The sequence below is a fragment of the Corvus cornix genome, chromosome 2 (assembly GCF_000738735.6).
Source record: "Corvus cornix cornix isolate S_Up_H32 chromosome 2, ASM73873v5, whole genome shotgun sequence".
NCBI classification, from domain to species: domain Eukaryota; kingdom Metazoa; phylum Chordata; class Aves; order Passeriformes; family Corvidae; genus Corvus; species Corvus cornix.
Genome location: NC_046333.1, coordinates 117,748,870 through 117,767,010, shown reverse-complemented (window position 1 = coordinate 117,767,010; position 18,141 = coordinate 117,748,870). Strand labels below are relative to the sequence as shown.

Genomic DNA, 18,141 nt, shown 5'->3' with positions numbered 1-18,141 from the left:
GGCAAGCCCTGTGCAAACAGCTGCCAGAGCTTGTCAGCTCATTGGTATATTACTAATTTCTTCTTTCAAAGTTGGCAAATTCTAAGCATGTCTGGAGGTGCAGGGTATGAACAGAGCAGCAATATGGTGATAGCACAATTCTTAGTAAATCCTGAAGTCTCTTGGCCTGGAATACCTTAGATCCTATTGATGCTTGCCTCCCTGTTTTATAAATGCAAGTAAGCCCCAAAGCTGATGGCTCGAATGGTTGGCACCTCCAGCTGTCCCCTGTCCAAGAGAGAGGCAGACTAGCAGCTGCTCAAACTTGTATTTTTATATACAGAAGATTTTCTTAACCTGTGGGGTTCTAAATACTATTTTGCACTGAATTATTTTCCTTGTACTGAGATTTTTTTGAATGGCAATACATCAATGCAATTACATTCATTAAGAAAAGGTATGCAACTGAGGAGGGTGTAACTATCAGAAAAGGAACCAAAATCAATTAGAAAGAGGAAGCAAAACTGGGGGATTGATGATAAGTCAGTGCTACATGCATAAAGTCCAAACTTTGGACTTTCCAATGTTTGCAGTTGTAGCTTACGTAAACTTTCCAGATAAGCATGTCTTTTCCTAGGGTGTCTACTTTTTCAGTTGCCTTTTACCCTCAAGAGATCCACTGCCCTTACAGCTTTCAATGCTCCAGCCCAGGTGACCCAGCTATCTGTCTGGAGTCAATACTACCCATTTTCCCCTCTTCATACTAAGCCTGAGCACCTACGTCTCAAGCCATGTAGCAGAAGAATCACACATTCCATTACAGGATCACAGGCATAGCTTCTCATTTATGTAGAGGAATAAAGGAGGGAAAATGAGTGCAAGACAATTAAGAAAGGGAGAAGAAGAGACATCAGTAATCATATGCGGCGCTCTGATTTCTGCTCTGTCTCTATAAAGTACTGGCAGATGGTAATCAGGTTAAAACAGGCTAAAGTGGTAGAAAATTACTAAGAGACAACCTTTTACTTAATTTTTTATTACTGGAAGCTAGGAGAGGAATATTTCAATGTTCCACAGTAATTATTAAGATACTTGCACCAGATTTTCTTCTGTCTTCACCAGTGGGATAGATCATAATTTAAAAAACTGCTCTACCTTGTAACATGAAGGAACCTCTCACAAGCTGCCTTAGAAAGGGCACTGGCATGGAAATTTTATCTATGATATTTGCTACTGGACTCTTGCCTCATTTCATCAGTGATGTGACATCCAAGATATCAATATCATTTATTCTCCAAGGACATGACTGCCCAGTAAGACGAAGGAAGTATGAAGAAGATCTAAGATGTTAGGAAGTGAAGATTGCTCCAACCTTCTTAACCCAGACCTCTCCAGTCATTCCAAATCTGAAAGTATCTTTCAAATATCTTCTCAGTGCCATGCCTTTGAAAGCTATTTACAGCCATACCATCCCATTACTGAAACTAAGTGACAGGCTGCCCCATTATGGTGTTTTGTTGGGTTTTTTTCCCCTATAAGTAAGTATTTTTCAGTGACTTTCAAGTCATTAAGGACTCCTGGCCACTACATGGTAAAAGTCCCTAGAAAAGTATGGTTATCACACATAAGGCATGTAGGAAAAGACTTATCACACGTTTACTATCACTAATTTAGTATCAGAAAAAAATATCCTTTAAGCTGCAGGTATGTATAAATTGTTTCCTTTAGGCTTTGGAAGACATCAATTTTTTGTGACATTATGCTTTCTGCCAACCCATATGCAAAGTTTAATTTGATGAGGAATAGTTTTTCATTTTAGTTTAAAATGTCATATTCTACTCTCTCTAAATACTTATCACCTTGGGCATCAACCATTCCATACATCTCAGCATAGCTGCCTATGACTTACGTTGTTCTTCAGCAATGCAATTCGAACTAAGTATGTCTGATGATAATTTTCCTTCCTATATAGGTCACTATTTTTTTCTGTTCCTCATTTTAATGAAAATGCTATCATCCTAGTGAGAATACCAATATAAGGAAGTTGTATTTAAAAATGTTTCAAACAAATAAAGCTGTGGGGGTCTTTTTTCAAGACTTGTATTTAAAGGTGCTATTGCTAGTTCTAGTATGAAATTTCAAATACAGTGAAGGGTAGCCTTCTTTCTGCATATGACCAAAGTAAATTGTAAACAATTCTAATTAAAACTCCCTAGATAATTTTTAATACAGTGATAAAATTAGAGATGTGAAATTGTGAAAAATCACTCTTCATTAATTACTGATTTTCCTCTTTCTGACACCCTTCTTGATCTATTCCCTTTTGGTGCAGAATGTTCCATGATTCCCTCCTTAAGTTACTTTAAGTTATACTGCCTATGTACAAATTAAGACTGCAAAGGAAAAATAAACCATGCATAAAAGATATTAAATGCCCAGAAGCTACATTTATCAATTACATTCACACAATATTGGGAGAGAAATATGCCATTGAGTTCTGATAACACATATCCAGTCTATCCACTAAAATGGCAGCTCAAATAGTCCCAAGACTATTGTACAGAAGGCTGTTACAGCTTCAGTCACACCTCTAGACATGTGATCTTCACAATAAATGTGTCCAAGTTGACTTCAAAAGAGACAGAGCTCTGAATCTGCTTTTTGAAGTTATGCTTTGATCTTTTTTTGGTATTCTGATTCAGGAATACACGCTATGTATTAGTGTGCCTTTATATTACTGCTGAGTTTGATGCCATAAACTACAGCATTCTTTAAAAAATGTTCAGTGCAGATGCTCAGACCAATTGGAATTGATCTATTCCACTTACAGTTCATTGCTAGGTTGCAAGTTAGGTGTTTTGTTCTTTCAAGTTGTTAGGGTTTTTTTTTCTATCAGTTGAGTCCCACAGGGCTCTATTCCTGGCCTGTCATTCTTTGTATCCATAGAATTTATTTTGGCTTCAGTTATTTTTCAGTATGATCCAATTATTTATTTTTGAGGTATTTATAACTGCCTGGTTATTATATACCCAAGAATATCACAACTGATTTTTCTAACCTTAACTACAAGTCACTGATATTTTAGTATGTGAAATTAATGTTCCCTATTTTTAAAATTAATGCCGAACTTGTTCAATGCTAATAAATAATTAAGGATAAAATTCCTAGAGAAAAAGTACTTGCAAGATCAAATACATGACATATTAGAACATGTGCAACATTTGGAGGAAAGGATTTCTATGTATTGAAGAAAGTTCACATCATCCATTCACAACATCAGAACATTAATTTTATCTTAAAAAAGTAGGTTACAGAACTGGAGGGATTCTTCTTACTACCGAGTGGTTCTGTATTTTTTCCAGCTTTCTACCTTCCTAGGGATGAAAAACTGCTTCTGAAATTTGCTATTATCATCCTCTATGACATGATACTTGCTTCATGTGTTTGTATCTTTACTTGTCTTAGAAAAAGTGAAGTGAGCCAAGGACATTCAGGAGAGTGTGTGTGTTCACAGCACAGCACAGGATGCAAGCCAGAGAGGGAAGGAGCTGCCAACCTGCTCCTCAAGCAGAGGCTGCAGTAGGGAGCAGCAAACCAGGTGGGCCTTAGAGATGATGGAAAGAAGAACTTGGGAGGCCAAGCAGAATACCCTGCAAGTCAGGAAGCCGGAGACTTGGTTGAGGCTCAAATGGTTCTCAACTATGTAGACACAGAAAACACTGGAGGAAATGCTACAAGCCTCTTGTTTCTGTTCTGTATGATCCAGTAACTTTGAGTTTTCCATTTTAAAGTTTTCCATTTGCTAGTTTATAATGCAATTAATTCTGCCTTTTATGAGTTTTGTGTTGCAGCGTTTTTGGGAAGTTTTCTATAAAGGGAACTGTGCACACCCACTTCAAAGGTCTCACTGACTAAAGCTCTGTCACATTCAGCCCATGTTGCAATTTTCCTTTCCTTTATAACTCTTTTTTAATTTGCTTTAAAATCTGCTTAACATGCCTGCCCATTAATACCTTTTGCTGTCAGTCAGGGAAGTCTCCTTCTTCCCTGGCCCTTCCTTTATTAGCAGCTGACCTTGCTGGGATCCAGGTACAGAACTACCATCTTTACCTCAAAAGACTTGATATCTTGAGCTTGCTACAGGTGCTAAAACTTGTACTTCCAGCAGCCTGAGAGGTCAGGTATCAGCTTTTTCAAAAGAATACTGATCTGATGCTATTTGCCACTTTATGACATCAAACCCATTAACACTCTGTAACATCTTTCTCCATTTCAGATGAGGCCGTTTCCATTTCCTCATCCTCCTCCTCATTTATCACTCTGCCTTTGCCCTCATGACTATGAGTGATATTCTGTGTAGAAATCCTGCTTCACCACGACATTTGCTCCTTCGTGTGGGGCATTGTATGCGCTCCCCACCCTGCATCTACACTGCACTCATGGCAACACCTCCCTTAGGGGTGGTCTGCTCCAATCCTTGAGGTGGCAGACCCCAAAGTTTTCTACCACAAATCTCCCAGGGTTTTCGTGTCTTTAGATCCAAACTACCTTTTTTCCTCTGCTAAGCAGGCAATGCTGTCTCCAGCACTGGTGGAGCCCTCGTCTCCTCATCCCAGCAGAAAAACCCTCCCAGCAGAAGCCTGTGGTCCTACTGTGCCTTCTCTGAATCAAAGTCTACAGATAGGAAACAGAAGTGGATAAATCCCTTCCGTGATCTCCAGATTTTCAATATCTTCCTTTCAATTTTTTATCCCTGTCAATAAGCACAAATCAACAAGCTCTAATCTGTTTCTTCTTGCTTTTAGTTTTTCAAGATGAGGAAGCCAGAAAAATAATATTTTATTATATTTATTATTAATATTATTATATTATTTATCAGTATCGTGTGGGCCTTTTCCAGCCCCAGTAAATGCACTATCAAGTTCTTCTATGGTATCCTCAGTCTACCCCAGAATATATGACCATCCAGCATTTTAGACCCATTGTGAATATATCCGCTAAGTTTACTACTTAACCACATCCAAGTGCTTCCTGCTCTATCTTCATATTCCAGTCAACTTTCTCTTCTCTTAATATTGCTTTTGATATTACCATCTCTGTCACCAACTTAAATTAGCTTCTTAACACCCCAAAACATAAAATCACTACTTTCTCAACTTTAAAAAGAGAACTAAGAAGGTAGAGCATTATAAAATGGGAGCTTACAATAGCCAGTGGTCTTCTCATATACGATGGAGTGAAAAAAGAAATATCACATGTGTTAGCAAACATGATGGCAAGGAGAATGGTTTTCATTCTCCATACCATAGAAAGTGGTATCATTTCATATGAGGAGAAGGATGAATGTCTGGAGTAGAGTCTGTAACAGGATTAATACCACTTTGAAGCCACCAGTGAATCAATCTGCAAATGAAAAAGAAAGATAATGCAATACTGCCCTCATCCATAAAAAAACTCTCCCTCAAGAAAGATGAAGTAAAAAGACACTTTTATGAAAACCTTGCAACTCTCAAACTTCAGTCCTCCAAAATAACATACTGTCATGATTAAGGAGGAAAAGAAAATGAGTAGAAATCAATGCTAAGGAATAAGAGGCATCATATAAATGGTCAGAGTCACATAGTATCACTTAATTTTGCTGTATCTAATCTGTGATATTGAGAAAAACACAGATGAACTTAGATTAAATTACTGCTAACAAAGCCAACTGTATATTTACTGACTCAAGGCAAAAGAATGTCAAATGAAGTTTAAAGTGAGTCCAGCTATGACCCAAATTACAGAGCCCCAGTAAGCGAAAGACTCGTTATGATACAGAGTAAATAAAGCACATCAGCAGTACAGACTAAATGCAATAAATATAACGTAGCCTTCTTGAAAAACAGCTTTTCTAGGAACAGGCAATATATTCTATTTGACCAACTGGCCCAGCTGGAAAACCGTAACAGCTATATCTCCTGATTTGTTAAGACAACACCTCTTGCTATAAATCTTGCTTATCTTCTATACTGAAACCATTAAGGTTGCTGAAATAGTAGAACTAGAAAATCTAAAAAGCACAACATGTAGACAACAAGTCAAAGTTTAAAACAGGAAGAATTTTTAAAGGTTACTTTATGAAAGGTTGAATTGTGATGACATCAGAAGCACAGTAAAGAGAATTAAAGAATAGGTAAGAATTTCACAGGCGAAAGAAAAGTGTTTAGCAAACAATCACCTAAATTAGTTTCAATATTTTAATCACAGTATATTCTGAATTGGAAGGGACCCACAAGAATCATTGGGTCCAGCTCTTAAGTGAATGGCCCATACAGGGATCAAACCTACAACCTTGGTGTTAATTAGCACCATGCTCTGACCAAGTGACTTAGCTGCTCCTTTCTCTCATTCTGTGACTGTGGTTCTTCTAAGTAATTCTTGTGATACTTTATTTGCAAGGGTCTTTCTCTTGCTTTGACCTTATCCCTTTCTCTTCTAAACAAAACCAACAACTTTTCTTGGTGGAAGATGCTCCTTACCTTTAGATTTATGAGATTCAGACCTGAGACTTTCAAAGATGGGTAAAATGGTGTATAGTTAATTCTTATTCATTTTTTTTCAGTTTTGTTACATTTTGAGAAAGTATCTATCACCAAATAAAATTATCTTCAAAATTTACCTGACCGTGACCTGAAATTTATGGCTTGGTCCAATGTACTTCATTTATTTGTGCTGGTTAGCCATCTCCTCTTGAATTTATGGTACCTGCTTTGCACAGCAGCTTGAATATCCTCTAAGGCTATAATGTATGATTACATACACTAGAACCCATTAGACTAAAAGAGATTTGTATGATTATATATTGTATGATTTTTGTCATGGATACTCCCTTAAAACAGGAAATGAGCACCTTTGTCTTTTCTACTGCTGTATTTCAAAGCTTTGTGCTATTAGAATTGTGAACAAACCTTATCGGCAGTCTCTCAGCTCAGCTGGTCTGCATGGAGCTGTTTTAATTTTTGAGGCTATTATCTGTAAAGAAGAAGGGAGGACTTTTCTTTCTTCTGAGATGAAACCGCACCATCTCTCTAGCAGGCTGGGCATGGGCATAAAGGAAAATGCATTGAGAACTCTGACCACCTAAACTGCTAATTCATCTACAAGACTGTTGAGTCTGTCAAACAGGTTGAGTTATGCATCATATCACGGTAGCTGTGGGTACAGTTGTCTCAACTGTAACTGTTCATTGCTCACTGAATTCCCAGATTCCTTATCAGCATATAATAAAGACAATTTACAGCCCAGTGTAGAGCCTGACTAATCCTGTGCCCTCCTTGGCTCAGCACACCCCTTCATTCCGGGGGCACATCATTTGCTGCAGCTTACACTTCCCACACCAAAGGCAGCAGTTTTTACAAGACAGAGATCTTAGGCATGATTTGCTGATTGGGAAGTCACCACTCAGGCAGCAGCAACAATGAAATGGATGTTACTTAAGCTGAGACCCAGAAATTAGGATTACCTATATGCATGACAGTTAAGTTTTGGGAGAGATAGCATTTACACAGAAGAGTGGGAGTCTGAAAAGTTTCTTTTAAAGCTCCACAAACTAAAACAGACACAAAGCTGTCGCTGTTCAGAAATGAAGAAGTAAGAGGACCACTACTGGAAGTGGAAAATGGATTTGTGAAGAGGTTTCATTTTAATGGAGCAGCTGGATGAAAGATACAGACAGGAATGGGCTCCACTTAGGCCTGTATGTGATGTTGAGTGGAAAGCTCAAGGGAGCAACACTGGATGCTGGAGTAAGATTGATTTAACAATAGATGCAATTTAAGTGAAAAGGCTAAGGTGCTGGCAACTGGGGCTTGGGATAGCATCCATTTAAAAACAGATCTAATTTAAACAGAAAGGCCAAGGAGGTGGAAGGTGGAGACTAAAACAAAATCAATATTAAGTTAGGTTAGTAGAAACTAGAATCAAATGAGCCAGTTAAAAAAAATGGGCATATTGTGTATTTGGGAGTAAGGAAGCAATGCATGGATCTAAGCACTATCAAGGAACTCTCATTAAATGATATAACCCCTAAAATCAGAATTGTAATTTCATTCTAGTAAGAATATTATTTATTACAGTAGTAAACAAAAAATCTTAAGAGAAAGGTATGATCTCCAGTTTAAACAAAACTGCATTATTATAAATATATTCCTACTTGAAGATAATTCTCTTCTATCACAAAATCACAGGCTTGTTGCGGTTGGAAGGGACCTCCAAAGATCATGTAGTCCAACCCTCCTGCTAAAGCAGGTTCACCTACAGCAGGTTGCTATTGGTGAATATCTACAGAGGGAGAGACTCCACAGCCTCTCTGGGCAGACTGTTCCCATGCCCTGCCTCCCTTAAAGACTTTTTTTTCTCATGCTCAGGTGGAGCTGCCTGTGTTTGAGCCTGTAACCACTAGCCCTTGTCCTGTCACTGGGCACCACCAAGAAGAGTCTGGCCCCATCCTCTTGACACCTGCCCTTAAGATGTCCGTATGCATTGATAAGCTCTCCTCTCATTCATCTCTCCTCCAGACTGAAAAGGTCCAGCACCCTCAGCTTTTCTTCATAAGAGAGATGCTCCAGTTCCCTAATGCTCTTTGTAACCCTCTGCTGGACCTGCTCCAGGAGCTCCATGTCTCTCTTCTCCTGAGGAGCCCAGAACTGCACACAGGACTCCAGATGTGGCCTCACCAGGGCTGAGTAGAGGGGCAGGATCACCTCCCTCAACCTGCTGGCAATGCCCTTCCTAATGCAGCCCAGGACACCATTGGCCTTCTTTGCCACCAGGGCTCTGCTGGCTCATGGACAGATGTTGCCCACCAGGACCCCCAGGGCCTTCTCTGCAGAGCTGCTTTCCAGGAGGTCAGCCCCAGCCTGCGGTGGTGCAGGGGGTTATTCTTCCCTAGGTACAGGACCTTGCATCTGCCTTTGTTGAATTTGTAGATAGTTGTACAAATGTACAAATGTATGTATGTATATGTATAGATATATATATATATTTATATGTTATATGGCATATAATACTCATAGAATCACCAAATCACCATAATTTGGTTTAGAAGACATCTTTAAAAGGCCATGTAGTCTGACCGCCACTGCACTGAGCAGGGAAATCTTCATCTAGATCAGGCTGCTGACTTTGAGTTTTGTTTCCAGGGATGGGGCACCTGGCACTTCTCTGCACAACCTCTTCCAGTGTTTCACCATCCTCACTGTAAAAACATTCTTCCATGTATCTAGTTTGAATATTCTGAATCAATGGTGGAAATGCTTAATGCTAATTGTATTTGTAAAACAGAAATCAATCAGGTAGTAGTGAACTAATCTTTAAAAACTCTAGCTATCAGTCTGGAAATCAATTCAAAGTTAAGGGCAGTCTGCATATACCTGTGTTTGAACCAAAATATGTATATATTCAACTACATACTCATCCATATGGATATACATATTCACCTACACACATATATACATATATATACATGTACATATTTATCAAAATTGGTAAAATTGTCTCATGATATGATACTGTTCTGACACGTTTATCTGTACAGAAAACTGTATGAGTGCTTTCTGAAAATAGTACATAAAATCTATTTTGCTTTCCATACAGATATTTCTAAATACTTTACCTGTGCTCCCGAAGGCTCATATAAATGACTACATATCATACATGAGCATATTTCTACAGTCAGAATCCAAAACTGTGGATGGAAGCTAGTGATTGCAGCTCTGTATCTTTTGGCAGCTGAACACTCACACAAGCCATTGGTATAACAGAGATCTTAAAAATAATATGAAATTTTACACTCCTAAACTCTTCCTCATCTTTGTACAAAAAAAGAATGAATGGAGAAGTCCAGCTTGATCAAAATGACCAAGTATCATTTCAATGTATGAAGCAGAGGAGAATATGCCTCACCCACTGAGCTGTCTGTAGTGCCAGGTACAGCTGGCTCTGGGCACTTGGGATTTCCTCACCCACACAAGAACATTTCAAAGCTGTACTGTGTGTTTATCACTGCTGCTGTGACATACTAATATTCTGGAGAATATCCAGTATTTTTTTTTTTTTCCTGAAGTGATTGAGGTGATTCTTTTCTACTGAATTTCAGGAAGAAATTTCTGACTTGTGCTTAAGGGAGGAATTGTGGGAATGCACTGGAGGTACTCTCATCATTTGAGTGATTTATCCCCTTCCTTAATGAAAAATGAATGAGCTGCTGGCTTGCATGGAAATGGTGTCTTGACTGTTATCTTCATACCTATTCAAGCCAACCAACAGTAAGAAATGAATTCTTTACTGAAGACAGACTAAAATATTCTACTGAATTTGTTCAGAAACTCAAGGGGGATTTCCTCAAGTTATTTGATTCACACCTTAGAGTAAGCTATGTTCTTCCAATGAAAAATTGGAAGCTCACACACTATTTAGATTATGCCATTTCCTTCCAATTTGTCTGCACCCTGTCTGGACAAACCTTACATTTTGAATTCCATATGAAACATAAGGTACTTTCAAGGAGGTAACTTCTGCTGCTGCTAGAAATCTTCCGCAGTTAAGACCTCCCTTTTCCTACACTGTGCACCATATATTATGTAAAGACAATCTCTTAGCTTCAACAGTGTTCTGCAACAGTCAATGGAGAATACAACTGGAAATGAAGACCATTTTGTACATTTTGCTAGGGGAATGTAAAAGCACACAGTTGCATGAGTATATATATATATATTTTTTAGATTTGCTTTCCTGTGACAGATTATTCATCCAATATTTTGAAACAGAAAAAACCACAAGGGGGGATCATGCCTTTGCTGCAATATTTTGCCAATAACCTATCTAGAATCAAGATTTTTTCCTAGTATTTATATTTATATTGTTTAATTGCTTTTAATTTGCACCACCTCAAAGATTTACCCTTGGTTGTGTGTGTTATATCTATCCATATGTTTCCATAGGAGCTAGAACAAATGCTTTCTCAGGCATTGCATGATAACTGAATGTAAAAAAAAAAAAAAAAAGAAACAAAAAATAAACTGAAAGAGTATGTAGAGGTAACTTAAATAGTGTAATGTCCCTCCAGTATTTCTTCCTTCATTAAATGCTTCAGAAGTCACTGTGTTAGTAGGAATGAGGATGCATTTTCAGGTAATTCACACACTAAGGCTAATGATGAATAAGAGCACACCAACAGGACTGTAGGACCATAAAATGTTGTTAGACCATAAAGTGTTGTTAGAATAGAGGTTTATCCTTTATATTTCCATTACAGGACAAACTGGAATCAGGAATAAGTAGGGTAGTAAACAGGTGAGTCTGCATCTAATCAACAAACTCCAGCTGGACAGACCTCTAGAGTCTACACAAACTGCAACCTGACATTTGTCTCCATTAAATGTCTGGTGGGGATGTCCTGGGCCACAGCTGAACTGAGGAAGCCCCCTGGACATGCCTGGTGACATTTCTGGTCACACCACAACCTCTCCCTCAGTTCATGGTAGGCATCTGCAAGATGATGACAGCAGCTGCTAGCAGGGAATGAGCTGCCCTGAAATGCAGGCAGCACCTCAGTAAGAGGAGCAGCAGCAACCACCTGTGGCATTGGCTGGGCTCCCTGGCTTTCCAGATGTCACAGACCACAGGGGACAGGTATGTTGGACTCTTCATCTCTGCAGGAGGCCACATTTGTTTATTTTCACAAAACTGTTCTGTTCTGTAAAAACAGGATACACTTGGTTATGAATCCACTACTATTCTATGCCTGCAATATGCACACCTGGCAAAGATACCTGATTCTGTTGTTTTTCCAATACAGGTGAATCAAAATTCTGGTGGTTTGGGTTTCTCATCCAGATGAATAGAAAGATGTAAACTGCTTTCAAGCCTTCCAAAAATTCTGATAGTCAGTCCCACTTTCCGGAAACGCTAAAGTCAGGAGAATGCTGTCAACCTGGCAGCTATAGTGCTGTCTCACTGCCAAGCAGTAAAACTTACTATCATTTAAAAAGTCTGTGTCAAGCATATTCATCCACTGGTCAGTAACAACACATTTTGTTTCAATGTATCAAGTCGTTATGGTTTAAAGGTGAGACTGGTGAGTGCTAAAGCCCAGCAATGACCTGTGCTGCTCTCTGACAAGCTTCGTAAGTCCTCATTTTCAGGGAGGTAATTTAGGACAGTTGTTGCCTGGGGATGTTTGATTCTTGTATTGCCCAACAGCAATGTAGTGCAGAATCCTCCTTCTTGGTGATCCTTGATATCAAACATTTTATCACTTCTCAGAAGGTAAACAGACTCGAATACATGTACTGTTGCAATTAATGTAAAGATAGTAGTAGTGGGTTCCCAAAAACTCCTTAGTTAAGGAAACCTGGATACTTATATATAAAGATAATAAAATACATATAATATTAGCTATTGCTAGCTAGTTCTTCATTCACTTTTCAAAAAAATAGCACATTTATGAGAAATTTATCACCACTGGACCTACTGTGTAACTATAAATATTAAATTAAATGTGATGTAAAATTCTTTCTCTCTTGTTTGATTACTGACAACAGATGCTCAATGGTGTGTATGAATGTAATGCCATATGTCAGATAAGGCAATGCAGTAGTTTTTCAGAGGAAGTAATAACGTATCTTGCTTTACTTAATATTTTTCTAATGATGGCATATGGAGGGTCATATTGGTACTACAATATGGGGTAACTTGTAATTTGTAAAAACAAACTCATCTTCCTCTCTGTTCTGAAAGAGCAGCTGAGCTCTGAATATGACTAGCATAGAGGACAGCCAAAAATAATCCTTTTTTTCTTTATTAATTTTGTTCCTGTGTCTTCATTTAGGGGATAAATCTTCATGGTGAATGGAAGCCCTTTCCTTTATTTTTGCTCATGCACAAAAGAGGTTTAAGTTTCCTTGGATTGGCCCTTTGGAGTTTCAGCCTCACTTTTACAAAAACGCTGAAATCACAATTGTAGTTTTGTGGTAAACCTTCCCCTCTGATTTATTTCCCTATGGAATTTGTTTACAAATCAGTTTCCACTCCACAAAATCCAGTACAGTACTGTCACTTCTGACATGTGTCAGTGTCACATTTACGAATTAGTATTTAGTGGTAATAGTGCTATCAACTGTTTTCAAAAATGTCCAGAAACTATTTAGAAATTTAATCATGATTTTAGCAACATATTTTGCCTAGTCTCCAGACTCCACTGAATTAAAACAGTAACTCTGACAAGGTGGAAACCAGTTTCTGAGTTCATTTTTAGGAGAAAATGATTCACAAACAGTATAGTGACAGGCTTTTATGATTACAGATTTCACATATTCTATTCCTTCAAAAGGGCTTATAGAGATTGATAGATCTACAAAGAAAGAAATGAAAAAATGAAGGGAAGAGATATAAATAGACTTTTTCATTAAGATGAATGATGGAAGGTATTAACCCCACTACAGCAGTGTGCCTTTTACATGTCTTTTTTTATTCATTCCTTTTGACCTGTTATCATCTTCCTTCTTAGTAAAAGTTAACTACAGTATGAAATGTAGGCAAGGTGAGCAATAGTGGGAAAAAAAATATTTCCTCAAGCATTATTACTGTTCAGAAAAGTGTCCATCAGATGAAATGTCACGCTCAAAATCCATTCAAGCATTGCACAGAGGCTAAACAGGCAGCTATTATTAATTTTTAAGTCGCCTGATGGGTTTCAGACCAAGAACTGGGGTTAACTTGATGCACTGAATATTGCAGAGTATATTTAATTAGGGAGGCTTTGACTCTCAGATGGCTGAGAATTTATTCTGTGCAAACCACTGCTAAAATATGATGGAATAGCTGCATCTACCTAAGAAAAAAATCTGCTGCATCATATTAAAATGCATAAAATTGGCCTCAGTTCCAGTTTTTTTGACTTTTATCCTAAACACTGCCTACTTTCAATCTGTTTTGAAGCACCACTGTACTTACAACTAGAATAATTTTCTGTTCATTATGCTGCAAGTTAGCAATGCAAAATTCTCCAGAATAAGTCCTGTTCTTCTCAGCTAATAACCAAACCAAACCATTTTCTGACTGTGCCTTAAACAGATGTTTCTTTATTTAAAACATGTCTGTGGGATTCCTATGAAGGGGTTAACATTTGTCTTTAATGTATATATCTATAAGCATTAGAGGGCTCTAAAACACAAATGGGCACTAAGACACAAAGTGAGATATTAAAGAGCTGTTTATTTGGTTTTAATCCAGTTCAGAATCTCAGAATGCAATAAAAAATGTAGCAAATCAGAAATGACTTCTCTCCAATGGTTGTAAAATCTCCTAGCTGTATCTATTCCACTTCTTTGCTCCTCTTTTTCCTTCCTTTATGCACTGCTCTTGCCCCTGCCCCAGGTCGTTCTCTGCCAACCAAAAAAACCTATTCACACAAGAGTCTAGAAGATCAAATGTGTCTTTAGATAAATTTGAAATGGGAAATTTGTCCATTCCTAAAAAAGAACATTACACCATACCTTCCAAGACAAGTGAGGTGATTTTCACTTATAATAGAAGACCAAATTGTTATTGATAATTCTGAAAGACAAGCAGAAATTAAATGCAGACCCCTGAGTTGTTTGAGGAGAATGGAAACTGGGTTAGTTCTACATACTGGATCACCTTAGAACTTGATGTGTTTTATTGGTTGATAAATATGTCACCAGTTCTCCATTCTCAGTGATTTAAATTTCCATCTGTATCATATGGCTCGAAACCCTCAAAAGACAGTTAGGTGGGGTCACCATAGAAGGAAAATGAATCAGGCCCCATCTCTTCTGAAACAGACAAGTTTTCAAAGTGAACAGGGCCCTTAACTTGACAAAAACCCTTTGGTGAGGCCCTGAATATGTAAACCACAAATGTTCTGTAGCACATGACTGCAGTTTCCATGAACACATATTCTTTGCTGGGAGTTTTGTCTTTCACACATGCCTAAAACAGGATATGTGAAGCACGTTATAAAGGGCTAAACAAACCTAACAGTTACATAACATATTTGTGTAAAAAGTGAAGAGTCTGCCTTCCCAGGTACAGATGCATCTGTGTTTGCATGTGGATGTGCATGTGCACACATGACTATTCTTCAAAGGCACTGGAGTTTGTGTCTTCCTCATCAGTCTGCAGGCCTTCCCTAACACCTAAAGTAGCCTCCCTGTTCCAGGAATTTAGTTAGTCACTGTTTCATAAAGAAGGTTTCCAGCTATCCATATGAAGCCCTGGCTGCTGCCGTGGCTCATCACAGCCATATGGAAAGGAGCTGTCTCTGGATTTCACTGACCAAAGACTGTGTTTATCCATCCCAAACTATACAGCCATTGTGCAGCTGTGCCATCTTCTGCTGATATCCTGTGTTACCAATTCCTGACTATCTGGCAGCTTCCAGCTTTCCCAGGGAGCATTTTCTGTGCTTTTTCTCCTCAAGCCTTACATTTTATGTTCCAAGTGTTCATATTTCTCCTTTGCAGCACCCATCTTTATCCAGGCTCCTTGTGCCTTTCCACAGTACACTACGTGCACAACATGCTTATGTCTCCTTACCACTCAATTTTATTTGAGTATCTCTTTGATATATTTTCTTCCTAATAAAAACCTAAATTAAATTGTTAAAATAGATTTGATACTAATGTCTGTTGCATGACAATAGAGAACTGAACATTGTACCATTTGTAGCAGTGCAAAAGGATTTTGTTCATAGTTCTTCATACTGTTTTCAATCAAACAGTCTGCTTTCTCACCACAGGCATGAATTACTTGAATTATGTTTTCAATAAGATTTTCCAGATATTGTCAAATGTTTTCCTAAAAACTAAATTAATTTTTTCATATGATATTCACCCACTAGAGCTATTCTGTGAAGAAACAAAACAACTGTAAAAAGATTTATGAATAAAAGTTTATATGGTTGCATAAATACAAATAAATGCTATTTATCCTAAAACCATAAAATGCTATTGAAATTCTTTTTTTTTTCTCCTAGAGAGAGCTATTTTGCTGTTTACCTCATTTTAAATTAGAGGAAGTAATTTACATGATCACATATTGTCCCTTTTTTAATTTGTTCTTGTATTTGCTCCTCTGCTCATCCAATATTTTTCCATTCTCTCTCCTGCTTTTACCAATGGCTATCCTAGTCGTGTGGGTATGGTGACATCCTTAGGCAACTCTCACAACCACTTTTCACACAGCATCCTACCAAATTGTTCGGCACATTCAGATTTTTCCAATACCCCCTTAACAACTTTTTGAGAAATATTTTTTAAAGGTGTGCACATTTTCAAACTTTTGGAACAATACGAGTGTATATAGGTAAGAGTTTCATTGATAAAGGCAAGTTAAGAGCATGGGGTCAGCATTTTAAATATATGGTCTAGGTGCCTGTAAGTGTAGATCAGGTTTGCCTAGTTATCGATCAGAGTGATACTGCACACTGTAAATGGCTTGGTCTGTCTTCCCCATTAATTTTACTGCTGATAAAGCTGTCATTTGGAAAAACAGATTAAGAGGCTTCAGGAGCTTTGATTCAAATGTAAATGTACATACATAAAGAAACATATATATCTATATGTATCCAACATGGATCACATAGTTTTCATCACTGTGACTGGCTCCTGTAAGAGGTTCACAAATCTCTATGAAGAAGCTCAGAGGTGCAATCCTACCTAGATAACTTGCTAGTACCTAAATAAGTAAGTCTTTAAGCATAATTGGTTGTGCACATGAATGCCAGATTCTGCCATTTTTCCAACTTTGTTCTTTGCCTTGGTAGTTCAATGCAACACTGAGTCTCAGCCCAGGTACCTTGGCTCCAGAGATGGTGAGGTGAGTATCAGTACTTACAGCTGTCCTCCTCCTCCATGAAAATACTGATCACGTAACAGGCACACACAAATCCAATCAGCTGTGTGAAAGAAGAGGAAAAGCAATCAGTAGAACACATTGAACATTTATAAAGCTTTTAGTCCAGTGATATATAAACACACAGCTAGACTTTAAAAATATTTACTTCTATTTCCTGCATTTGCAAATTTCAGTGCAAACGGTCATAAGCAGCTAAATTAATTTTGTCTCTTTTGCTCATGTCACATAACATATTTTATATATAAATATGCATTTTATATTTTAGAATATTTTCCTAGCCCCACTGGGATCAGTATTGATGAATACTGCTACTGAGTAATACTGATGGAAAACTTCTGTATCTTGATGTTCAGCTATTATTTACATTTCTTTGTTCTTCAATACTTCTGTTCTCACATGACTTATTCCACATGAATGTGGGCCCCCTATGTACTTCATATGCCTATTAAAATGGCAAAATATTTATTGACTGCTACAGAATTAAGTCATAGTAACACTTCTGTGGAACCCACAAGAGATGTCTTTTTGTGTTGCATAAAGTGTCCCAGTGAAGAACTGTTTAGCAAAATTTTAAACTGATAAGTGAATTGTCATGATGTAGCTGAACAGTAAAACTGGGTTATGCTTCATCGACATCAGGAAACACCTTATCAGTAATTCACATTAACTATGCAGGAAATGAACAGAATCATTTTCCCCAAAGGCCAACAACAGTCAAACCATGCCATTATTTTAACAGCAGCACCCACAAAAACATGCTCCTTAACCCATATCTGTGTCACTTGTGCCACCAAGAGGAAGGGATTAAGATCTTTAGGATCAAGAAATAGAAACTCCACTCACACCTTATCCATACAGACAAAATGTTTTCTTAGGACCATGACCAAAGATGAAGAAAATCCCACTGGGCAAGGAAACCTATTAAACTACACTGGCCAGACATGTCCAATCTTGAGAAAATATTGTTTGTGCAGCTGTACACAATTCATGCTAGCTGAAAGCCGTGAAAAGACTCTTCATGAGAGATTTCAAAAATAGCCCAGAGATTACTTTTAAGAACACTCCTTTTTCTCTGGTCCATTCAAAAAATCTAATTAAAATAGTTCTTCTAAGGATGTTGCGGATCAACCATCTGAGAAAGAGGTAATTTAATACTATCTAGACAGGTATAAGCTCCTTCAGAAGCACGGAAATCATTCCAACCTGCTTTCTGGTTGGACTGCACGAGGAGCTTTACAAGCAGCT

The 18,141-nt window shown here is 37.9% G+C and overlaps 1 protein-coding gene across 3 annotated transcripts in view; it reads right to left on the bottom strand.

Annotated features, from left to right (window-relative positions):
* Positions 1 to 18,141, bottom strand: part of NKAIN3 (sodium/potassium transporting ATPase interacting 3) — a 391,690-nt gene that overhangs the window by 46,529 nt on the left and 327,020 nt on the right. For 2 of the 3 annotated variants that reach the window (XM_039549430.1, XM_039549432.1), the window contains one exon: positions 16,876 to 16,936. In XM_039549430.1, coding sequence (XP_039405364.1) covers positions 16,876 to 16,936 — 61 coding nt within the window. Of the gene's footprint in view, positions 1 to 16,836; positions 16,937 to 18,141 lie in introns of all 3 variants that reach the window. The other variant, XM_039549431.1, reaches the window with a different exon arrangement.